At 42.7% G+C, this 26,062-nt stretch overlaps 1 protein-coding gene across 1 annotated transcript in view; it reads right to left on the minus strand.

Moving 5' to 3' along the window:
• N4BP1 (NEDD4 binding protein 1) overlaps positions 1-25,559 on the minus strand; it is a 56,162-nt gene extending 30,603 nt beyond the window's left edge. The window contains exon 1 of the mRNA XM_012655018.1: positions 25,111-25,559. Coding sequence (XP_012510472.1) covers positions 25,111-25,308 — 198 coding nt within the window. The 5' untranslated portion in view covers positions 25,309-25,559. The remainder of the gene's footprint in view (positions 1-25,110) is intronic.
• Positions 25,560-26,062: the final 503 nt, after the last annotated feature.

Genomic DNA, 26,062 nt, shown 5'->3' on the forward strand with positions numbered 1-26,062 from the left:
AATTTTATACATTTGAACCTACAGAAAATTCATTTTATAAAATTCTCAATCTGATGTGTTATCTACAAACAAATCCATTTACTTTTCATAGCATATATGATTCCTTCACAGAAAGTGATATTCAGGGGATATATCCAGATACTGTTTAGACTACTATCTTTTGGAGGAAAAAAAAATTAAGTGAAAGTCAGATCCTCCGAGAACATTACAGAATGTTCTGAGGAGAGGCTACTATGTCCCCTGTACTAGGAGTAGTGTGTGAGTGCTGGGAAGACGGGCGGAGAAATGCCCAACACAGGCAGAGCTGTCTGATATTATCCCCCAAGTAACTAAAACTAATACTGCACGATTAATTGCACAGTTTTGGGAAAGAGCTGTACAAAAAGCCATTATTGCTTCACATGCACAAAACCTGTTTTTTGGTGTGCCCCCAAAGAAACTATCCCTTGAGATGCAGACTCATTTTTTCATTAATGATTTACTCTCATGAAGTACTGAGTAGCAACAACTATTATACTCAAGTTCAGAAGTGAGCAGTGTAAGTATCCAGCTTATTACATTTTAAGAGATGTTTGGCCATCACTTGTTTGATAGGAAGGATTCTGTAGACCCAAATATCCACCATTTGCATTTGGCTGTATTTGGTATCTGAATATTTTTAATGTTAGTTAAAAACTGTCTCCTCCATCCTGCCATATTCTTACTGTTTTACTTTACTCAGGCTTTTAAGGAAAAAAGGGAGGGGGGCAGGGATATAAAATAAGTTCCCTTTCATTTCTATTATTCTACCTTCTTCAAACTCAACTTTTCTCAATTCTATCACGTTTCATATCGAGAGAGAAGCTCCAGGTAACTTCTGCCATTCAAAACATAGCCAAAACCACAAATGATCAAAGCAGCTACACGAGTCTGCAGGTTTGACCTGGGGAAAAGGTTTCTCCACACCACTATGCATCATCTACTATCTCTTAATATTAGCACACACTTAAGAGGCTTTGTCAGCTTCTCACAGGTTATGTGTTCTTAGAAGCAGCTGACTGCAAGCACAGCAAAAACAGCACAGGGTGCCACCTGCAGATCACATAAACGCAAATGATACCTGATAAACAGGGTGCAAAAACAAACGTAAGGGCCGGGCGTGGTGGCTCACGTCTGTGATCCTAGTGCTCTGGGAGGCTGATGTAGGAGGATCACTTGAGCCCAGGAATTCAAGGTTGTGGTGAGCTATGATGATGGCACTGCATTCTAGCTGGGGCGACAAAGCAAGACTCTGTCTCAAAAAAATGTAAGGCAGACATGATGGTTAAAAACCATAGCAACCAGACCAGCTCTGACAGGGGCAGATCTAACATACTTTGCCAGCTACCAGGACCATTAGTGTGCCATGCTATAATGTAACAGAGGATGTTCAAGTTGACCACTATCATGGAGGAAAGAGAAACTATGCAGGCAAGGAAGCTCTTAATATATTACAGACAGATTTTTAAAATGGTTCAGATCAGTAGTTCTCAACTCTGGCTGCACACTTAAGGATTCTAAAGAATATTTTTAGTATTTAGGAGACTCTTGTATAATGACTTTTAGATATTAACGTGAGCCCTATAGCATATACACGAATTACAAGTATCATATAAATATACAACCCTTTTAACATCATTAATCTACAAATCTATAACAGGCCATCTTTAATAATAGTGCTACAAAACTAATAATACCCATATCAGCCATGTTTCCCAATATACTTTCAATATTTGCTTTCTGTTCATTTTTTCTTCAATCCTGTCTCTAAAATGTCTATCATGCCCTTACATTCCGCCTTGCCCCAGGCATCACCATTCTCTTTTTACCCACTCCTGTCCCTCTGCCCACAAACACGCTTGAGTTTCCTGGATCCTACTGAAAGAGAAGACTTCCTTCAGCCCCACTGCTTACGCGGGACCATTCCATCTCTGTCCTTTTGCCTTCACACTTTTTGAAAAAAGTAGCCTAAGGCTCATTTTAATGTCAAACCCTTGAAATCTGCATTCTGCTCCCTTTCAAACTGAAAACACTTTCTTGAATGCCAACAATGACAGCTAAGGCCAAACTCAAAGTCCCCTTCTTTGCACTGCTCGGGCTATACGCACCCGGATACCGTTGAGCGACTTCTGCATGACAAGTTCTTTTCTCTGAACACTTGAGATACCACTGGCTGTCTTTACTTGCCATCTTTCTGATTATTCCCCAAATTTTTTGCTGCCTTTTTCTACTGTCCTTTAAATGTTGTTATTTCCCAAAATTCTCTCCTGGCCCTCTCCCTCAACTACACTCTCATAAACTAATTCTTCAAGCTCTAATGCTAACTTTTACTGCTCTGGTGATGACTCCAAATCTCCATGTCTAACCTTTAACACTTCGTTAGGGTGCAAGACTATCCCCTGAGAATTTCCACCTGGTTGTCCCACAAGTGCCGCGAACTTAACAGGTCTGAATCAGAGCTCACAGCCCTCCGCCACTCCATCCTCGTCCAAGCTGCCTTTCAATGAAGCAGTCACTTATGGTCATAGGAACTCTGCAGCTAACTCCAAACTCTTCTTTCCACTCTCAAGTCTTGTCACATTCTACTCCTTTGTTACAGTATCAAAGTTATTTCTGAAAACACACCCATTTCACTTCCTTGCTCAAAACCTTTCTAAAGCTCCTCACTGTGTAGGATTAACGTTCAAGATGCTAAGAATCATATTTGAAACCCTTGTGATTTGGACTTAACATGTTTTATTTCCGCAACCTAATTTAACCTTCCTTTCCTTCCATTCTTATCCAAAAGCACCTTCCAAGAAATCCGAAGTGTGTGTACTAATCTGTTTTCTACACACAATAGTATCTCATTTAAACTACAGCATACCACGACTCCACTAGACTGTAAATGTATTTAGAGCAGGGACTGGCCTTCTTCATCTAGCTCTGGTTGTCAACTCTGATTTTGCTCTTCCTGGGGGCATCTGGCAATGTCAGGAGACATTTCTGGTTGCCACAATTGAGGGGTGGACCTGGCATCTAAAGGGTAGAAGCCAGAGAAGCTGCTAAATATCCACAGTACAGCCCCCCAGAACAAAGGATTATCTAGCTCAAAATGTCAGTAGTGCCACTGTTGAGAAACCCTGAAAAAAATCAATAAATATCTAACAAACACATGTCAGAACAGGAATTAGGAGGTTTGGGATCACAGGCTGACATCCAGCCCAGTATTAGTGATGTGGTCAACATTGTTTAAGAGAGACAGAATGGCCGAAATGACCCAAAAAGGCAGGAGGGAGTGTTCTGTTTTAGTAATTTAAATAACATTAAGAGAAATTATCAAATACTTCTACATAAGGCAAAAGGATGGCCTTTCAATCACAAGGGAGCCCTCTCTTTGGTCCACCCAAAGATTATTTAATTCTCTAGGAAACACACCTTTACGTGACACACCATTCATTATTGATTAGGGTCTGGACTGTGAAGCTACACATTACCCAGACTTTTATCCAGTAGAGATGCCAACTTTCTCAGTCTGGTAGAAAAGTAACCTGAAAGGTTATGATGGCATTGTAAGATATTAGCTAATCTGCATCTGGCTGAGCAATTTTATTCCAACATACCTTTTCTAGTGCTGATACTCAGATCCTCTACAAAACAACTAGAAAATAAATAATAAAATGGTAGTAGTAAGTCCTCACCTACCAATAATAACTTTGAATGTGAATGGATTACATTCTCCAATCAAAAGACACAGAATGACCACATGGATAAAACACAAAATCAAACCATGTGCTACCTACAAGAGACTCACTTCATCTGTAAGGACACACACAGACTGAAAGTAAAGGGATGGGAAAAGATGCATCATGCGAATGGAAATCCAGAGAGCAGGAGAAGCTACAGTTACGTTAGACGAAATAGACTTTGAGTCAAAAATTGTAAAAAGAAACAAAGGTCATCATGTAATGATAAAGGGGTCAATTCAATCCAGCAAGAGGATGTAACAATTGTAAATATACATGCATGCAACATTGGAGGACCTAAATATACAATGAAAATATTAGTAGCTCTGGAGAGAGAGAGAGAGACTACAATATTGATAAAATAACAGGAGGGCCCTTCAACACCCCACTTTCAGCAGTGAATATATCACCCAGACAGAAAATTAAGAAACACATTTTAAAAAATTCATCAAGCATGGTGGTGCATGTTTACAGTCCCAGCTACTTGGGGGCTGAAGGAGGAGGATCACTTGAGCCCAGGAGTTCAAGGCTGCAGTGAGCTATGACTGCGCCACTGCACTCCAGCCTGGGCGACAGAGATCCTGTCTCTAAGAAAGAAAGAAAAAAAAAATTAAAAAATACCAATGACATTCTTCATAGAAATAGAAAAAACAATCCTAAAATTTGTATAGAATGACCAAAAACCCTAAATAGCCAAAGTAATCTTGACTAAAAAGAACAAAGCTAGAGGCATCAGACTACCTGACTTCAAAATATACTACAAAGATACAGTAACAAAAATGGCATGGTACTGGCATAAATAAATAGACTAATGGAACGAAACACAAAACCCAGAGATAAATCCACACATTTACGGCCAGTTGATTTTCAACAAAAATGCCAGGAACACACAATGGGGAAAGGACAGTCTCTTCAATAAATGTATTGGGAAAATTGGATATTCACATGCAAAAGAATGAAAGTATGCCCTTCTCTCACACTATATACAAAACTCAACTCGAAATGGATTAGATTTATATTTAAGACCAGAAACTATGAAGCTACTAGAAGAAGTTTCTCAAAAGTACAGGCAACAATAGCAAAAGTAGACTAACAGGATTACATTAAAGTAAAAAGCTTCTGCACAGCAAAGGAAACAATCGACAGAGTGAAAAGACAACCTACGGACTGGGAGAAAATACCTGCAAAGCATACATATGATAAGGGTTAATATCTAAAATATATAAGGAACTCAACTCAATAGCAAGAAAATAACCCAATTAAAAAATTGGCAAAAGGCTGGGCGCGGTGGCTCACGCCTGTAATCCTAGCACTCTGGGAGGCCGAGGCGGGCGAATCGTTTGAGCTCAGGAGTTAAAGACCAGCCTGAGCAAGAGCGAGACCCCGTGTCTACTAAAAATAGAAAGAAATTAATCGGACAACTAAAAATACATAGAAAAAACTAGCCGGGCATGGTGGTGCATGCCTGTAGTCCCAGCTACTCGGGAGGCTGAGGCAGAAGGATTGCCTGAGCCCAGGAGTTTGAGGTTGCTGTGAGCTAGGCTGACGCCACGGCACTCACTCTAGCCCGGGCAAAAGAGTGAGACTCTGTCTCAAAAAAAAAAAAAAAATTGGCAAAAAACCTGGACATTTCTCAAAAGAAGTCATACAAATGGTATTCCCACCTATCCTCATACATGGTTTCACTTACCCAAGGACAACTGTGCTCTAAAAACACTAAATAAAAAATTTCAGAAATAATTCATAAGTTCTAAATTGTGCTCTGTTCTGAGTAGCATGATGAAATCTCCTGCTGTTGGGTATGTAAATTATCCCTTTGTCCAGCGTGTCCAGGCTGTATATGCTAACTGCCCACTGGTCACTAGCAGCTGTCTTGGTTATCAGATCAACTGCTGTGTTATCTAGATACTTGTCCGCAAGTAGTCCATACTTTATTCAATAATGGCCCCAAAGTGCAAGAGTATTGATGCTGACAATTCAGATATGCCAAAGAGAAGCTGTAAAGTGTTTCATTTAAGTACAAATATGAAAGTTCTCCTCTTAGTAAGAAAAACATAACTTTTATTACAGTATATTGTTATAACTTTTCTATTTTATTATTGGTGTTAATCTCTTATTATGCTTAATTTATAATTTAAACTTTATCATAGGTATGTAAGCATAGGGAAAAAAATCATGTATACAGGGTTCAGTACTATCAAAGGTTTCAGGCATCCAGTAGAGGGGTTGAAACCACAAATAAGTGGGTACACATGAAAAAAATGCTCAACATCACTAATCATCAGGGAAATTCAAATCAAAACCACGATGAAATATTACCTCACTTCTTTAGAATGGCTGTTATCAAAAAGACAAAAGACAAGTGTGGGTGAGGATGTGCAGAAAAAGGACTCTTGCACACTGCTGGTAGAAATGTAAATTAAGATGGCCGTTATGGAAAACAGTATGGAGACTCCTTGAAAATTTACAAGTAGAACTAGCATATGATCCAGCAATCCCGCTACCGGGTATACATCCAAAGGAAGTTAAGTCAGTGTGCTGAAGAGATGTCGGCACTCCCATGTTTACTGTAGCACCATTCACAATGGCCAAGAGACAGAAGCGACCCACGTGTCTGTCAGCGGATAAATGATAAAGAAAATGTAGTACATACACACAATGGGATACCACTCAGCCATAAAAAAAAAAAAAAGGAAATTCTGTCATTTATAACAACATGGATGAACCTGGAGGACATTATGTTAAGTGAGATAAACCAGGCACAGAAAGACAAATATGGTATGATCTCACTCATGCAGAATCTAAAAGAGTTGATCTCATAGAGTAGAATGGTGGCTACCAGAGGCTGGCAGAGTTGGGGGAAAAGGTCGAGATGTTCAAAGGATACAAAATTCCAGTTAGATAGGAGAAATACGTTCCACGGATCTACTGTACAGCATGGTGACTATACATATACTATAGTTAATGGTATACTGTATTTGTGAAAAATGATAGAGAGCGGATGTTAAGTGTTCTCATTATAAAAATAACTATGTGAGGTAATATATGTTAATTAGGTAGTTTTAACTATACCACAATGCACATTTACTTCAAAACATGTTGTATACAATAAATGCATACAATTTTATCTGCCAATTTAAAAAAATAAACAAATTTAAAAACCTCAAATGCTCTTTGAATCACTTTTACATTTCTGCTGGCCCCTAATTCATGAGTTACCTGATTGTCAGGAAGTCATGCTTATGATTTTTTTTTAAAGAGACAGGGTCTCGCTCTGTCACCCTGGCAGAAGTGCAGTGGCACAATCACAGTTCACTGTAAGTTCAAACGCCCGGCTCCCAAAGTCCTCCCACCTCAGCCTCATGAATAGTTGGGACTATAGGCATGCACCATCATACATACCTAGCTAATTTTTCTTATTTTTTGTAGAGATGAGGTCTCACTACCTTCCCAAGGTGGTCTAAACTCCTGGCCTCAAGTGATCCCCCTATCTCAGCCTCCCAAAAATGTTCAGATTGTAAGTATGAGCGGCTGGCTCATGCTTATCACTTTAAAAAAAAAATTTATACGTTGGCAGTGTTGTAGGACCCACTGACATGCTCAAAGGAACTCACCTGCTGAAGCTATTAAACTGAGTGGCCCAAAAAGGGCAGCTCCTTGGCTATTTAAGTCCAAGCATATCTCTTTTTGACTCCCAGAGTGAATACCAAGCAGCAAGAGAATTAGAGAATTTTACTTCTATTGTTTTCTTTTCCTCCAACACTGTGTTTTTGTTTTATGGGTCTCAGCCACATGTTCCTTTCCATACTGGCCCAGAGACAAGCAGATATGGATCACTAGGCCAGTTTCAACTGCATCCTTTGTATACATGAATTTGGTCTATGTATGGCTAATAACTTATCTCTGCTAGGAATCTGATTTTATGGTCTGACCACATGGTGATCTGTCAGGTAGAGAATAAGGATTTTATTTTCTGTTAGATATGAGACTTCAAGAAAATCTACTTTTAAGGCTGGGCACACACCTGTAATCCCAGCATTATGGAAGGCCAAAGTGGGAGGATCACCTGGGGGCCAGGAGTTAGAGACCAGACTGGGCAACATAGCAAGACCCCAATACTACTAAAAAATTAGCTGGGCATGGTGGCACATGCTTGTAATACGGCTACTTGGGGTGGGAGGCTGAGGTGGGAGGATCACTTGAGCCCAGGAGTTCAAGGCTGCACTGAACTATGATCTCATGCCACTGTACTCCAGCCTGGGAGAGAAAGACCCTGTCTGCAAAAAAAAAAAAAAAAAAAAAAATTGTTTTTAGTCTTTTCTGTTTTCTGTTTGTGCAAGATCACAACATCTCAGGATCAATGAAGACAGAGAAGGGAGGACAGCCTTTCTGAAATCTGGACCAGTTATGTGTTTTTTAATTATTAATACTTTTGACCTGTGGCTAAGACTGTGGAACCAAAGCTGAAAGTTCTCTGCGTGTTTGTGACTATAAATAACAAAAACCTTTATTTTTCATGGTGTGAATGTGAAATGTATTCCTACTTCTGGGGTTTTTAATAAATTAGATTATAAAGTTTCCCAACACATTGACCGCCACACTAGAAAAAAAAATTTTCTGAAACCACAGTGTTTTATTGAAAAAATAGAATAAAAACTTTGAAAACAAAACGATCCTTTCTATTTTTTTTTTTTTTTTTTTTTGAGACAGAGTCTCACTCTGTTGCCCAGGCTAGAGTGCCGTGGCGTCAGCCTACCTCACAGCAACCTCAAACTCCTGGGCTCAAGCGATCCTCCTGCCTCAGCCTCCCGAGTAGCTGGGACTACAGGCATGCGCCACCATGCCTGGCTAGTTTTTTTTTTATATTTTTAGCTATTGTCCAGCTAATTTCTTTCTATTTTTAGTAGAGACGGGGTCTCACTCTTGCTCAGGCTGGTCTCGAACTCCTGAGCTCAAACAATCCGCCGGCCTCGGCCTCCCAGAGTGCTAGGATTACAGGCGTGAGCCACCGTGCCCGGCCTGATCCTTTCTATTTAATGACAAATTTGTTACATCAATAAAAAATATAAAAACTTGAAAATCAGTTTATGTAAAAAGTAATGTGAAAAGTTGAAAAATAGTTCATAAGGGTAAAGTGTTTTTTTTTCTTGACTTGTCAGGCTTAAGTGTAATTTAAAGGTAAACATAAATAGAAAAATGAAATTTATTGACTTCTATTCATTTAATCCACAGTTTTGGAATTAAATTGTCAATAGGTAAAGAGACATGTAAGTTATATATACTTCACGAGGCCCCGGGCTCAAAACTAGTGTAAGTTAAATACAACTCTTGTGGCAGTCAATGTGTTAAAGAATTTCTGTTCTAACTGGTTGACAGAGAATTACAACATCTATATTCTTAGAGAAATACACTATATTCTCAGAATTCCTAAAAAACAAAGAAACCAAACGTCTAACACATAAAATATGTTACCCTTTTAAGGACAAAAAACCAAAAACCAAGCCAGGGACAGTGGTATGCTCTTGCAGTTCCAGCTACTCAGGAGGCTGTGACAGGAGGATCCCTTGAGTCCAGGAGTTCAAGGCCAGCACGGGCAACATAGCAAGACCCCATCTCTTCACACACACACACAGTCACAGTCACAGAAGCTGATACTTCAAAATCATTTGTTTTTAAGAGTCCAAATTCATGTACACAAAGTAATTCTTAGGCAAATCAGTCTTATTTGATCATTTTAATGTTAATTTAAAAATAAATGTCCTTTTCCTGATTTTATCAGTATAGAATACAATGCATATTATCTTTCTAAAATAACATTCTTTTTCTCAGGAAGAGATTAAACTTCCTAAACCTAACTGGCTTACTGATCAGGTAAGCTAATATTACCCTGGTATATTTATGATTATAAAAATATAGAATCACATATTCAACTAAATTGAATTTCTATAAACTTACTAAGTTGTCAGCTTAAACATAACTTCCAAGATCCCTAATTAACCTTAAGACCTTGGGTGGACTAATATTAAATAAAATTTAATTAACAGGTACTCTTTGGATATGTGGTTAATTTCTAGGTGAAACAGACACTGAGGATAATTTTTTACCTTGTTAAATATTTATTATTTTTTTTAGAGACAGGGTCTTGCTACTATGTTGCCCAGGCTGGAGTGCAGTGGCTATTTATAGGCACAAATCATAGCATACTGCAGCCTCAAACTGCTGGCCTCAAGCCATCTTCCTGACTCAGCCTCCTGAGTAGCTAGAACACACACCACCATGCCCAGCCACTGAGTGGTTTTCACATACACGCACACATGCTTTCTAAGATATCTACCATGTAATTATTGCATCCAACAAAATGAACAATAATTCCTTAATCTAACACCTGGTCTGTGTTTAATGTCTTTTTCCAGTTGTTTTGTCTTAATTATTCTGATTTTTTTCACCACAATTACACAATAGTATCCTTGTCTAGTATGTGATATAAATAGAATCATAATAGTATATACTCTTTTGGGCAAGGCTTCTTCCACTTACCATGGTATTTCTGAAATTCAACCACATTGTTGCATGTATCAGCTGGTAATGTCTATTACTATTATGCAACTGTGTGTCTTTTACACCTATCTTTGGTGGTTCCCAAAGTCCCTGGGAAATCACAAAGATTTGTTTTTCCACCTTATAACAAGGAAGATGCTAAAACAAATTAATTTCTGTGAGGTGTTCTGTACTGCTTAAATAGCTTAACATTATAAGGTTGTGTTAAATCAAAGGGGAAGCTTGGTCTTTTCTGGATACTTCTGTACTAAGTAAAAACTCCTATCTTTTTTTAGAGACTACACATGTACAAGAAGACTGGCCTTGTCAATGTCCATAATATATTCTTACCGTTCAGATTAACATTGATCAAATCTTAGCAAAGCTGTATATTGTACCCCAGTAGATTTTTTACTCTCCTCCATTCTGATATTGTTGGTGTCTGTATAAACTGACTAGTTATCCAGTCTCATCACTGACAACTATTCTTTGTTTTCCTCTCTTCCTTGATTTATAGCTCTGCCATCAACTACAAGCTAGAAAGTGGGTCTACAACAGAGGACGACACTCCCAGAACTTTGGGGAAAGGACTGTCCCAGACACTCTTTAACTACTGAGATACTTCAAGAAACTGACTTAAGGCTGGAAACTTTGGAGTTTAAGCTGACATCCCTTAACCCTGTGGTCCCCACCCCCGGGCTGCACAGCGGAAGGTGAGCAGCATCGAGTGAGCAAAGCATCATCAGTATTTGCAGTCACTGCCTCCCATCACCCCAGGTGGGACAGTCTAGTTGCAGAAAAACAAGCTCAGGGCTCCCACTGATTCTGCATTATGTGGGTTGTGTATTATTTCATTATACGTTACAATGTAATAAAAATAGAAATAAAGTGCACAATAAATATAATGCACTCGAGTCACCCTGAAACCATATCCCCCTGCGACCCCCACGGTCTGTGGAAAAACTGTCCTTCCATGAAACTGGTCCCTGGTACCAAAAAGGTTGGGGACCGCTGCCTTAGACAACTGCTAGACTGTGGTAAAGGACTCGGCTGGGATTTCGGGGACCCTTTGTGATACAGACGGCATTTTAAAAGCAGTCTACTGACCTAAGATCCAGTGGAACAGAAAGTAATAAGACTGCATGAATTAATGAAAGAAATCCAACTGCAGTTATTCGGAACATTGTTTATTTTAAAGCCTGTTCATTTTCTAGCAGGTAAATGGATAAGCCCTTTTTCATTTTTTTTTAACCTTTAATTTAGTAAGCTATGCTTTTACAAATTGAAATAAAACATTTCTTAAGTGTTCTCCCTGATCCTTCAAACTTCAGGAATTACAAATATGATACTTTCACTGAGACTCTTCCCGTATCATGACAATGTAGTTACTTGCATAAGATCATTAAGAATCTGGCCTTTTTACTGGGATAGAATTAGATAAATTGATTGTGCAACCCAGGCCGTAACTGGAATGCTGTGTTTAAGAATCTTATTTAATCAGGTATGAGAAGGCCAGCATTAAAGAGTAAGAATTGCAGCTCATATGTGGAACCAACGCTCAGGAAACTGGCCTGGTGCCTGTTCCATGGTGCAGTCTCAGCCTTACATGCTCTTTAAAGAAAGTCACTTCCTGGCAGGCCAGGAATTTTAGCAGATTTTGCGAACTTTGAGGAGAGAGGAATTCATCCAAATGTACAGGTACTACAGATCGGGACGATTTTCTTGATTTTTTGGAGGTTTCCGAGCTTTAGCATAGAGGCACCAATAAGAACAGTTAAAAACAAAAACAAATAAAAAATCGCCTGGCTATTGAAAGCATAATCTATGATTCCTTATGAAATTTCCAGGGGAAAATTCTCTAGCCTTACTAGCTGCTACCACCTCCTGTCACCCAATACAACAAAGCTAGTCTGTATGTGTGTGTGGTCAAGAATAACCTTTGGGTATTATTTATGATGACAAGGGGGCACAATGACTAAAAATTACAAAAACCCTGAAAATAAGGTAAAAGAATGGCAGCATGTTCTTTCGATGTAACAGCAGAGTATGGTCTAGCAGGCCCAATCAAGGATTACTTAATGCTCTAGGGGCGCACTGTCCAATAGAACTTTCTGCAATGATAAAAAAGTTCTCTATCTGTACAGTCCAAATTGGTAGCCACTGGTTATATGTAACTACTTAGCCCTTGAAATTCAACTGAGGAACTGAGTATTTAATTATATGGAATTTTAATTAATTTAAATATAAACAGCCACTTGTGGTAGTGGCCACCATACTGGTCAATGCAAATCTATCCCTGGGACTATTTTGTATATAAAGACCCTAAGGTAAGAATTTTCTTTTTTTACATTTTTAAAGGGCTGTAAAAACAAACAAGAATATAAGACAGAGACCTTGTGTGGTCCACAAAGCCTCAAATAGTTATTATCTGGCCCTTTACAGAAAAACTTTGCCAATTTATGCTCTAGGACTGTGGTCCCCAATACCCCCACCCCATGGGAAAACTGTCTTCCATGAAACTGGTCCCTGGTGTCAAAAAGGTCGGGGACCGCTGCTCTCGGAGATTGTACTTTTTTTTTTTTTTTAAAACCAATCTATAGACTGGGGAGACCCAGCCTTCAGCACAAGTCAAAGTGCACTCCTGAGAATGTACTTTTTGTTTGACAAATTGTCTGGTATAAAAGACAATCCCAAAAACATGGTTTCATTACCCTGTAGGACTGTGAAATATTTATTTCCTTCTTGGCACACAACTCCTAAAATCCTTAGTCTCTTCAAAGTAATGTGTCTTTTTTTATGCTAATGAGTTGGGTGACGGCTAGCAGTCCCCAGGTAGCTTCAGGATGAGGGCTGTTCACTAGAAATACCAAAGCAGACTACAGGGTTGAGGCTTTCGGCCCCACCCCTCAACCTCCAGAGAGGGGAGAGGGGCTAAAGGCTAAGCAAATCACCAATGCCGGTGATTTAATTTATCACGTCTGTGTAATGAAGCTTTCATGAAAATCCTAAAGCAGGGGTCCCCAACTTTTCTGGCACCGGGGAGATAATTTCATGAAGACAATTTTTCTACAAACGGAGGGTAGGGGGATGGGGTGTCATGACAGCGGGTGTCGGGGGAGGTGGTGCAGAGCTCAGGCAGTGATACAGGCCCGTTTTCTAACAGGCCATGGACCGGTAACGGTCGTGGCCCTGGGACTGCGGACTGCAGCCATAAAGGACTGGGTTCAAGGAACTTTGAGAAAGCTGAACAAGTGGAGGTTTCTGGAGGGTGGTGCACCTGTAGAGGGTATGGAAGTTCATCACCCCTTCCCCCACACCTCACCATAGGCATCTCTTTATTGGTAGCCTTTGGAATATCCTTTATAATAAGCCAGTAAACGTGTTTCCCCAAGTTCTATGATATGCTCTAGCAAATTAAACGAACCCAAGGAGGGGGTTATGGGAATTCCAATTTATAGCCAGTCAGCACAAAGGTAACCGGGGACTTGTGAATGGCCTTGGAAGTAGGAGGCATTCTTGTGGGTCTGAGCCCTCAACCTGTGGGATCTGATGCTATATCCAGGTAGACAGTGTAGGAAATGATTGGAGGACACCAGCTGGTGTTCACTGCTGCACAGTCAATTGCCTGATGTATGGGGAAAGCTCCCCCCACACACACATCTGGTGTTATTCTACGAGCATGTTTTAAGAGTACAGTTGGGGAAACTGAGTTTATTCCTATATTCTCAGAATTGGTGTCAGAATTAGGATTTGCTAAAACAACTCCAGCTCACAGAAATGTGGTTTGGGAAGAAAAAGGATAAAAGGGTTAGGGATGAAAAATTTTTGGTTCCTGGGTGGTCATGTGGTCGCTCATGGTACGGAGCAGCAATTGTGCTGCAATCAATTATTAATGGTAAAGTCACCAATGGAGTTAAGAGATGGATCCAACAACTCGTGGGAAGCTGGTTCACCGGATGCATAAGGAAGTACAAATGAAATGGAACAGGGACCCCTCTTAGGAGTCTGCTGGCCCCCCCCAAGCATGGAAACAAAGGAAAATCTTGAGTCCCTTCAGGGGAAGTTCCAGACACCTGGCTAGCCTTGAAAAGTAACCGGCAACGTGACGAGAACAATGGCCCTCCAAACCAGCCAGAGCCACAGAGGTGCTTTGGTTCCCCATGGAGACTAAAAGATGGCATCTTAACATATGTTGAGTAGTTTTTCAGAAACACCCACTAGATGGAAAATGCAGATAAGGGGGAACTGAGGAATGGAACTCAAACTGTTCTTTGTTTTGAATTTCCTCCAGCAGGGACCTACCACACCCATCTTAACGTTCCAAGAATCTGTGACCCCACCTATGACCCACAGGGCCCACCACTTCAGGATATCCTGACTTTTGGGGCCAGGCCAATGCATAACCTCCACGTACCGATTTACAATTGTGCCGTCTTTAAAAACCCTGGCTTGGAAGCCATTGAGGAGTTTGGGTCTTAAGTGTCAGCTGCCTGTACTCCTCGCACGGCACCATGCAATAAAAATGCCTCTTTCTCCCACTGCGACTCTTGGCTTCAGTGTCTGGCTTTGCTGCTTCAGGTGAGCAGACCCCAGTTTGGTCTGGTAATACCAACTAATAAGAAAAAAAGCAAACTATACAATCCTTTGGCTATTGTCATCTGTAACCGTAAAATGAAAGTAAAAGAGTGCTGGGATGGGTCTTTCTGCTAGCCAAAGCTCAGATTTCAGTCAGTCTTGAAATCATCCATATTAAAATAATGTAGAGCCCCAAGGTATAAATAGTAACCCGAGTCTGATTTTTATAAAGGTATAGATAGATATAGCCGAAAGGTAACCAGCCATTGTTCCCTAACTCCCTGGCTGCTGTGCCAGGTCACAGCCTAATGGCTCTATCCTCCCTGACAGAGGAGCGAGATTTGTGACTCCTCCCACCACTTCTACAGGCAACACTGCTATCGTATATCCCACGACCTGTGATTCTACGGGAACTTTGCTGTTGTAAATCTTAAGACTGGTCTTCGAGGTGTTTTTCAGACTCTGCATTCCGGGGACCTACGGACCAGGGACAGGCGTGGGAACGGATCCAACAGCCCTGAAACCCCCTACCCAGGAACCTCCCAACTGAGAGATAATCTCTGCATCCCAACTCTATGAATTCATCCCTGCCCCCCCATCAACAGACCCAATTCCCTAGCCCCTTGTTTGCCAAACCACCTTTAAAAACCTCAGACCCAAAATTCTCGAAGAGATGGATTTAAGAAATTACTCCCATTTCCTCACCTGGCGCCTTGTGAAATGACTCTGTCTTCGTCTTCCTCTTTACTGGGCGGTGGGCAAGGGACCTGGCTGGGCTGTAACACTCTGAACTCTGACCACCAGCCTCAACCTGGCCCCTTAAGAGAAAAATTATGCAGGGACAATAGAAAGTACCTCGAAGACCTGTGGTTACCAAGAAGGCAGTCAATGTGGGGGAAGGGCAAGACCGAGAAACCACAGGGTATTGGGGTGTGGAAAATAATTCCCAAAACATGACACTTGGGCATGCTGACTGCTTTTGAACATTAAAAGGACTCTCTGGAATTTCCTTGTCCAATCAAGAGTCTTACCAAAAGAAATTCAATTGCCTTCCATCCCCTCCCTGTTACCTCAAAATTTATTGCAGAAAAAACTGAAGAATGCAAGCACCCCTAGATGGTCTCAGATACAAGGTAATGCCTGCCCCTTGGGTTCATTCAAATTCCAAAAAGACTCATTTACAAGTTAATTTCTGTGTTCCAGGTCCACTCACTCTGTCCACATTCACTATCTCCATCTTCCCCTAGGAAAAAGAGTATTTAAGTTTCTGTGTTCCATTGGGGAGTTGGGGGAACCACTCTGATCTCTCCCATCCCCTTTCTTCAATAAATTTGTAGGCCCATTCTCCTATTAATCTGTCCTTGTGTCAGCTGATGTTCAGAGAACCTTCAGAGTGGGAGGGTGGAGTTTTCCTAGATCCCTACGAGGGTATAGTGAGAAGGAATTGTCTCATTTTGTAAACTGGCATGAACTTCCTGAAGAGCCTTTACTAAAGGAGATTTGGAAAGTAACTGATTTAGGGTATATAAGCTTCTGCACAATGCCGCAGCGCTCAAGAGCGTTTTTTGGTGGATGCAGGACTCATAGCTCACTATGGAACAATCACAGATGGCTATGTGACCCAGACACACAGGAGGTTATTCCTGAGGGAATAGCCACCCTAAAGTATGTTCACCCTGAGAAGGGGGACAGCCCAGCTCCCCCTACAAATGCCAAGTAGAACACCCCAGATGAAGCAGCTGATATACTTTGCATGCAAGCCACGTGGGACTGGCTTTATGACCATGATATTCACCCACTGAATATGCCTGTTTCCCAGGTCATGGTAAATGCTGAGGTTAAGAGCACCCTTTTAATGTGGAACCCCGACATAACCTTACTGCTGCAAAACTGAAGAAGAATTCAGGAAGTCTGATCAGATTTGCTGTCTCAGCTTCCCTTCCTGGTTCTTACAGATGCTAATAAAAACATTATTAGTAAGAGAATGAGGGGAGCAAAAGGACTCTTCCCAGGAAGGTGAATATTTTAAAATGGTCATTAAGAAAGAAGGTAAATAAAGAAAATATTGTTGGGATGAAACTAAGAGGAAAAAGAAAGGGGGGAGTCACAGGGCCCATCCCACCAGGGTGGAAATCTTTAGATGGTTATTAAGAAATGAGGCAAATAAAACGGAAATTGACGGGGTTAAAACAAAGGTCTTAACACAACACTATCAAAGGTGGGGGGACCAAAGAGAGATCCTGCTGGTCCCCCAACTTTACCCCCGTTTGGAGAAATTCCAAGTTGGAAGGCAAAGAATATAATGAGGAATCTGACATGAAGTTGCCTAGGACAAGCGTCAGGAAGATTAATCAAGATAGAGACCGCCGAAGAGCAAGGGGCCCTTTGCTCAGCCCTCTACTGGAGACCCAAAGCGGGTCAAAATGGTCAGGAGGTAGTGAAGAGAAACTCCTGCAACTCTCTGATAACGGGTTCCCCACACACCATGGTCCCAAGATCCTCCGGTGAAGCCCTGAGAGAACATAAAAAGGGCTGACAGGATTATATAAATTGGAATGTTTAAAGAGGCTTAATGTAAAGTTGTATCTCCTTTACCTGAATGTTTTAGGAGAGTGGATGTTATCCTGGCCAGGGAATACTTCCCCTACCTAGTTATTATAAAACCAGAACCTGATGATAAAGTCCTAACAGACGCTACAGTTAGGAAAGTAAGGGTAGATGGAATTAAGGTAAAAGTCTGGAGGACTGGGATATTTGAGGAGTATACAGGTATATCAACTATAATTTTTCCTTTCTTCCCCCATTAACACCTGAATTTTTTTCCCCTACCTGATACACTGGTCACAGGACTAGGACTGCAAATACAGCTGCACTAAGTAGGGATGATTCCTAAGCAAGAAACTGTAACTATGTTTTTAAATCCTATGTCAAAATTCCTAAGGGGATAATGGGGGTGGGGCTGTACTTTTACAACTTCTGGCAAAATTGAGGCTTAGAGGGAAAACTCCCACACATCTGCTGTCAGAGGCATATTAGAGTATGTATAGTAGGAAAAACTGAATTTGTAATTCCCACATCCTCAGAAGGACATTAACCAGTTTTGTATCCAACCTAGCAATCTTATTCAAACATTCTTTTTTTCAGTACGAATACTAATTCCCCCCCAATGGTCCTTGAACCAGTTTCAATGCAGCTGGTTCCCTCAAAAATAAGTTAAATAAATATGCTCACTTTTTCTGTTTTTTAAAGAGACAGAGTCTTTCTTTGTTACCCAGGCTGGAGTGCAGTGGGGGGAATCATAGTTTATTGCAGCTGGGAACTCCTGGGCTCAAGCGATCCTCCTGCCTCAGCCTCCTGAGTGGCTGAGACTACTATAGGTACACGCCACCATGTTGGCTACTTTTTCTTTTTCTTGCGCAGGCTGGTCTCGAACTTCCTGGAATGCTAGGTTTACAGGTGTGAGACACGGTGCCCTGCCTTATGCTGTTTTAAGAATTACATTTTAATACAAAAAAAGTTGAAAAGAAGCAGCACCCTTTTTTGTTAACATTCCCGTTTATTAAAACAAAACAAAAAATGGCAGGGATTGAGGATATATGTTAAAAAGTTGATAATGTGATATGGCAGCCCTGTTGTCTACCAATATCCACTTTCAATTTCTTTAATAACAGAACCCAGATTTTGTTAAGGGTAGCACAATGTGACAACCGAACATTTCCTAGCTCCCCTCTGATACAAGTAGCGGCCACATGGTATAGTTCTGGACAATGAGAGGTAAGCAGAAATCTATTTGGATTTTCTGGAAAGGTGTTACTTTCTCTTCCATTCTTCTTTCCTGAAACAGAGACCTGATAGCTGGAGCTGTAGCAATCATTTGTGACCATGAGGGTACAGTGCCTAACAACTACTTAGCCCTGGATTGCTACTTATCTTTAGACTTCTTAAATGAAAGAAAACTTAATTCTTATTTTTTATAGGCTTCTATCATTGCAGGGAAATCCACTACCTAACACAGATACATCAACCTGCATTAACCTATTATAACAAAGTAACAACTTCATTATGTTAATTTTTAAAATGGGAAGGTCAATAATGAAACGTAAGTGTGAATTAAATATGTTGGTTTAAGAATGGAGAAAGATCCCAAATGACTGGTATATAACCAGTTTCAACCAAAAGGTGCCACAATAACAAATGACTTTCATGCAGAAAATTCAGCTGTGAATTTATTCATGCAGCTCTTATTCATCAACTAATGTAAATTACTGATTCTGTCAGCACTAAGACCAAACAAAACCTTCCTTAAGTTGAAAGGAATCTTTTAAAAAATTCAGTTCCTTTAAGCAAAAAAATTTTCTTCACGTTGTTTCCACCTGAAAAACTGATTTTTTTAAAAAAAAAAGTCCTTTAATTAATTACTGCAAGGATTTTCCCCTTATATTTTTGTTTTTGAAACTCAAGACCTCTAATCTCATATGATTACATCAATTTAGTAAAAAGCCAACACGGAACAAGATGTGGTCCTTCATTTAATCAAAATCCTACAATACTGGCTGGAAAATAGGGAAGGGAAACTAGTCATGAACAATCCACTTCTGACGCAGGGTGAGTATTCCTTATTTCAACATACACCAGTATACCCCTCCGAATAGTAACCATAAGAACAAACTATTGTTTCTTAAGAAGATGATTTTCACAAGCATACTGAGTAAAAAATATCATTCTAGGAAGTACAAAAAGGCCACCAAACTCCCTTTTGGTAAAACCAAAACAAAAACTCCATGTCACTACCTGGTATTACACTTACGAATTATTTCCTTCATGAACAAATGAACTGTTCAAGAACTCATTCACGAAACCAGGTACTAAGCTCTTCTAACCAAAACCAAAGTAAAACAACAGAGAGTCATCTTTAACCCTCTGAAGTCAGTGCTGTTAACAGGTCACTTGTACTTGAATTACATTTTTTTCTTCCCTTACGCCACAAATATAGAAGTAAAAACTGGGAAAAGGTGAGTTACTAGCTCTTCTTAAAGACCCTTATTCCTCTTTCTTCTCCTCACAAATTAAAAATGGATTGGACAATTGTCTTAGTTTCGTGGAGTACTGTAATTTCCATGTTTTAAGACTGGTTAAACCTCCCAATTACTGTCCTTGTAAGTCCTCCAGCTGATACTCTTGGCAGGTCACTGGCTATACTGCAAGGTGTCTACACACTGCCACCAGGTAATGCTTGAAACAAAACATCAACTGATGGCAGCTGTGCTTAGCAAATTCAACACCCAAAAAGTTCACGGAGAGACAATGGGAACAAGTAGCCAGGCCGTTTACTGCCAATCACTCCCCCTTTGTTAACCTCCAGGACAGGCTCCTGACTCACCTGACTTTAGCACCCAACTTCCTGCTGCGGAGCTCAGCACTGCGTTATCTCCAGATACTGCACGTGTCTGTCTCCTCTTATCTTCCCACTTCTCTAAGATGAAACAACACTTCCACTTCGCCCACCACCACTGAAGCACACTCCTTGGCCCTCAGAATCATCCTCAGAATTCTTTCATATCCAAGACTCTGATCTCTGAAATCCTCTGATTACAACCTCCAGAGTTCTCCAGTGCTCACTCGTCCTTGGTGCGTGACTCCCGAGTCTGGAAGGGAATAGGGTCTAAGGTCTTGCCCCTTCCTTTACTCTCACGGTTCATCCCACCTCTCCTGCTTTCTCGCGCCTCTCTGTCCTGACGCGGGGCTGACCCATTCAGAAACATTTCCTGAGCCCCATTTTGCCTCCTCAATCGCTCTTTAGCCCCTCTACCTCCAGTCCTTGTGTGCGGCAACATTAACCCCTGGGGGAGGGGGCAGTATCAGCTGCTTGAGTTTCCGCCTCAAGTTACACTTAAAAGTTCAGGCTATCTAACCTCCCTGGCCCTTACTTCATTCCCACAAACCTTCTGGGTCTTTCTTTTTCAATACACTTCCAGCAGTTCCACTGCACCTAACACATTCCACTGTCTAAGCTGTCCCCGCCCTCCCTGGGTATGAACCAGTTCTCCACTTTACTGAGACTGCAGGGTATGTAGGCCCTTAGGGTCTTCAACTGTCGTCTTCTCCAAGTGGGAAAATAGATGTGCATCCTACTAATCCTGTTTCCTACCATTTAAGGTAGAGGTTCTAAAAAGGCAGTGCAAAAGCTGGATTTGGTCCACTGATGTGTTTTGTTTAGCATACATAGCTGTTTTCTGTTTTTTAGAATATATACTTTAAAAAAAATTTTATTAATATAATTCACAGCGTATATGATTTTTAAAACATAAATTAGTTGCCACTTAGAAAAACAAAACACAACAGAGTTCACATGATGAAATCCAGACTCCTGGCTTCTCCTGGGTAATGAGATTAGACACCACTGAGCCCACACTGTGGAAGTGGCTAACGCTACGTGCACGGCCGTTGGCACAGTGCCTTCGTTCACCACAGGCCCTCCTCCCCACCACACGGCACTTCCTACAGCCTCCCCACCTGCTCCCAGGAGTCTGTGGTCCTTTGATCTAAAAGAAGGGTTCCAACTCATCTCACTCCCTACGCCTGAATGTCCTCAACTTCATCCCTTTCCGACACTGCCTGGCTGGGAAGACACCACCCTGCTTTGCACCTTTAATCTCTTTCTTTGTGAATGAGGCAAGAGCTACTCAGTCCCTTCATTTCCTCTGAAATTCAATCCTCAAACTCCTTTGCTTCTTGTGATGCCTTCCACCACTGACTTCAGCCCCTTTCTCTGGGCCCCCTATGGACAATGCCCTCTTCTGGTTTTCCTCTCACTCTCGGACGCTGCCTCTCTAGCCTCTGTAGTAATGGCAAATGGCCACGAAAGTTGCTGAACACTTACTCTCAACTTCTGTACATCATCGCGAACTAACAGCAGCATACACTGATTAGCACAAGCTGAGAGGTGTCCACGCTGAGGCATTTTTAGAAATACACGTCTCTCATGTCCTTACATCTCTTCCATGACGCTCCACTGCCTGCCTGCAGAGTAAAATCCATGTTCTTCAGGAAGTCCCTTTCCATCTGGCAATTTCCTCCCTTTTCCCCCCACACTTGAGGAATCTGCGATAAAACCGCTCTCTTTCATGTCCCTGTGATTTTGCACATGCTCTTACTCCTGCCAGGAACTCACTGTCCTCTGGCAAACTCCCATTCACCCTTTAGAACCCTGCAGGGCAGAGCAACCCTTCCTTCCCTGTGTTACTGTAACACCGTGCACACACTTCAACTGTTACATGTATCACACTGTACTGTTTGTTTCCCTGTTTGTCTGCCCTAGTAGATTGCAGGTTCTTCCAGCTCAAGGAACAGTTAGCATACTTCCTGGCACGTGAGAAGCTTTCCCTAAATGTCCACTACCTGGTAGCCCCACCAACAGGTCAAACAACATAACCATTTTTTCTGCCACCAGGCTTAAGACTTACCCCTAAATCCCCATATCCACTCAGCTGCCAAGTCCCTGTGAAAACCTTGGCCCCCACCCCCATTAGTGCCCAACTGTAACTTGAAACAATGTTCCTTCCACTGTTGGGTCCTTCCGCCTCCAAATTATGCTACACAGAGTTTCAGGCAAAGTGGTTCCCTCTCAAAATCCTCACTGACTCCCTACTGAGTATATCCCAATGGCCTCAGCCTGGCATTTGGGTCCTCAGGCTTCATCTGTCTCTGGGAGACTCTGACACTCAGTGTGTTTTCTGGCTTCTAAGGACGCTGCCCACAACTACCTGTCTGGAATGCTAGGTACCTGGGAATCTTCCTGGCTCTTCACAGCCCAGCTGAAGTGCTGCTTCCTCCAAGAAATTTCTGCTTTCACAAAAGTGGCCACCCTTATAGAGCAGTGCCTTTTTTCAACCTATCACTTTCTAACAGTTAACTGCCATCTCACCTATCCCAAATAAATGGAGGCCTAACTAAATCTCCACATTCTCTTTTACTCCAGCATTTACAAAAAGCAGCGAAATCAACATTTTGAAAGCAAGAAAACAAAGTAAATCACTTGGTGGGAGAACAGTTGACTTCATCTTACTTTAATCTGAGGCTCTGTATCAGCTAGTTTAAAAATTTCTCTTTACTCTAAATCTTCCTTCCTCCAAACCTTCCTCTCCATGGCTTAACTGAAAATACTATAGACGCTAAATTAAGTTTACTTTCCTGTTCTTAATTTTTTAAATCAAGTTAATGGCTTTCTCTTCCTCCAAAAAAAAAAAACACAGGTAAAACAAACTCCAAAACAAATTAACAAGAACAAAAAGCCCTGGTTGTGCATTCAACTCTTACCCATGAGTCTCAAGAGGGAAAAAAAAGGATTTTTTACAACTGGCAGGGTTGAACTGTGAGTAATACACATCACAAAGATAAACAGGGACAAATACTACCAACATATTGTAAGACACACCTTTCCCAATCAGCTTAGGCTAAACTGTGTGGCAGGGACGGCCAAGAGAACTGGAGCTGAGAGGGTCCGGCAGGACTTCGCCGAACAAAGGAAGCACTTTCCGTGCTTGAGGTGAATCTTGAGTAAAAGCAGAACCGGGAGCAGGCAGAACACAGAGCAAAGGCAGTGAGACTACAGTGGAGGTTTAAAATGAGAGCTGCTAAAACTGAACATTGGAAAAATAAGGTGGGGTTGGATTAATAAGCAATTTCGAAGGCAGAGGAGGAATTCAGGACAGGTGACCGGAGGCCCTAGTATGTCCCAGGATAGGAAAATGACTTTTTGTGGGAGGATTACTCTAATGCAAGTTAGATTACTCTAACACAGGGAGGGAGGCAGCAATAGAGTAAAGGGAGGCGACACACCAAGAATGAAGATCTTAACTGCAGCAAGGGCGATGGAAAGGAGAGGAATGAATGTATACGAGACTTTCAGAAGAACAAACAGGACTTAGTCATGTCAAACTTTTTCGCCCCAGGGAGTGGAAGATATTAAATAGGTGGGAAAAGAGGGGAATAGGAAGAAGTTAGACCAGCCGTCTGAAATCCAAATGATTAAAAAAATTAAGCACAGGCAAGCAAACTTGATTCAACATCTACAATGTTTTAAGTTAAGCTGTGGAGAAGAATCATACAGCTAGGTGTCCCATCTCCTCTAAACATACTAAAGGCAAGCATCCATGATTTTGTTGCTGTTGTTAAATCTAAGAACGTCAGGAGACAGAACTACTCAGATTCTTCAAGAGCCCTGTGAAATTTGTGAAGGGTGTCAGAAAAAGAGTCCCCCTCACCCCCTTGAAGAGAGGGCTCATCACTTGGGAGGCAAGGATCAAAGCAAGGGCTCTGGAAACACTCCCTACATCCGAATCCTACTGCCCCACATAGGAGCCAGGAAAACCTGGAGAAACTTGGTTACCAGGGAGGAGGGGCAAACTTTGTTGCTGTTTTCAGGCTTGGGAAGGGAGAGAAGTAGGTGGTGTTGAGAAGGTAAAACTCTGAAATGCTGATTTAGACAGAAGGTGAGTCACCACTTAGAGTTTCAGTTTCCCCAGCTGTTAATTTAAAAAAAAAGTGGGGGGGGGGAGGTCGTGGATAAAAATCTACCTCATTAGATTTCTTAAGGGCTGCAAATTCCTTCTAAAACATTCAGCGTAACGTCCGGTATGCTATAAGCATTATATAAATGCTAGTGGTCCAGAACATCGATACAAAGAACAATGCTATTTTTAACGCTACTATTAAATATCTTCTCTTTGATGTTCGCTGAGCGTTTTCCTACTATTACAGTTTTTCTCAAGTCTCAAGGGGAACTGCAATCCCAAAAGGGATCAGGACCCCGGCAGCGGAGGCCTTGGGCAGAAAAAGGGCTGGGAGGGTGCACAGGGAGGCTGCGGGCCCGGCCTCCAGGCCTTGCGCACCATCCAGGGGGCTGGGGGCGGACGACAACAGGCAACTTCACAGCCGCCTGCTTACTCCGCGCCGGACACCGAGCGCTACGCTCCGCATGCCGTCCGCTATCACACTCGCCACGGCCCTCGGAGGCAGCGGCTTTCGTCAGCGCCACTTTACACATGGGGAAACTGAGGCCCCGGGATGAAACCGCTAGCCAAGGTCACATGGCTCTGGAGCCGAGAGCGCAGGTTCGCGGCTCCCGAGACCCCGCTCTCAGGCTCCGCGCTTCGCCGCGTCCCCGCGCGGCCGGCCGCCCAGAGCCCGCGAGCGAGCGGAGGCCGCGGCTCGGGCCCAGCCGGGAGGCGGGCGCGGGGGCGGCGGCCGGACTCACCTTGGCGCTGTGCACCGCCTCCTGCGCCCCGCGGAGCTGCAGCCAGATGCGTGCGGGCAGCGGCTCCTCGACCCCGAGCGCGCCGAGCACGGCCAGGCTCACGCCGAACAGGCCCTCGATGCGGCCGCGGCTCCGCTCCAGCAGCGCCGCTTTCTCGGCCGGCGCCGTGAACTCGTCCAGCACCGCCCGGGCCGCCATGGCGGGCGCGGCCTCCCGCGGCGGCGCCGGGGGCCCGCGGCGGCGCCGCCCCCTCAGCGTGCTGCCGGGCTCCCGAGCCCGTCGGGCGGCGTCGGCCCGCCCCGGCCGCCTCGCCCCCGCCCGCGCTCCGCCGCCCGCCCGCAGGCCCGGCTACACCATCCCGCCTCGGCCGCCGCAGCTTAGCAACTGCCGGCTGCAAACCCCTCCGCCCCTTCGCCACCGCCGCCGCCGCCGCCGCCGCGGGCCGGGCCCGCCGCCGCGCATGCGCCCCGCTCGCAGCCGTCACTGAGGCTCGCCACCCCCTAGGGGGAGGGGGCGTGGGGTGAGGGCGACGGAAGTCGACGACACTCGCGGTCACCATGTTGGTTGAGGGCAAAGCGACGGCTCAGGAGGCCTTCTTCGATGAGGGCACAAGGTTTTCCCGTGATCTGATAGATGTGGATTTGCGGTTTACAGTTGGGGAAATTGAGACTCAGAGCCAGGAGAGGAGACTGACCCAGTGTCACACAGTGATTGGATTTGACCTCAGACATCTTGAAGCTCAAACCAGGGTTCCAGCAACTGAATTACCTATTTCGCATTAACTGATAAGCAGATTGGATCTTTCCTTCTCTTTTCTTGCTCCCTCCCTCCATCCTTCCTTCCCTTCCCTCTTTATTTCTTTTACTAAAAATAGTAACAGGAAGAGCAGAAAATGGACATACGTATGGAGAATTGGAAAACGAAAAATGATTAAATTCAGGAGAGTGATCTC

This window comes from Propithecus coquereli, unplaced genomic scaffold (genome assembly GCF_000956105.1).
Source record: "Propithecus coquereli isolate 6110/MARCELLA unplaced genomic scaffold, Pcoq_1.0 Scaffold458, whole genome shotgun sequence".
NCBI classification, from domain to species: domain Eukaryota; kingdom Metazoa; phylum Chordata; class Mammalia; order Primates; family Indriidae; genus Propithecus; species Propithecus coquereli.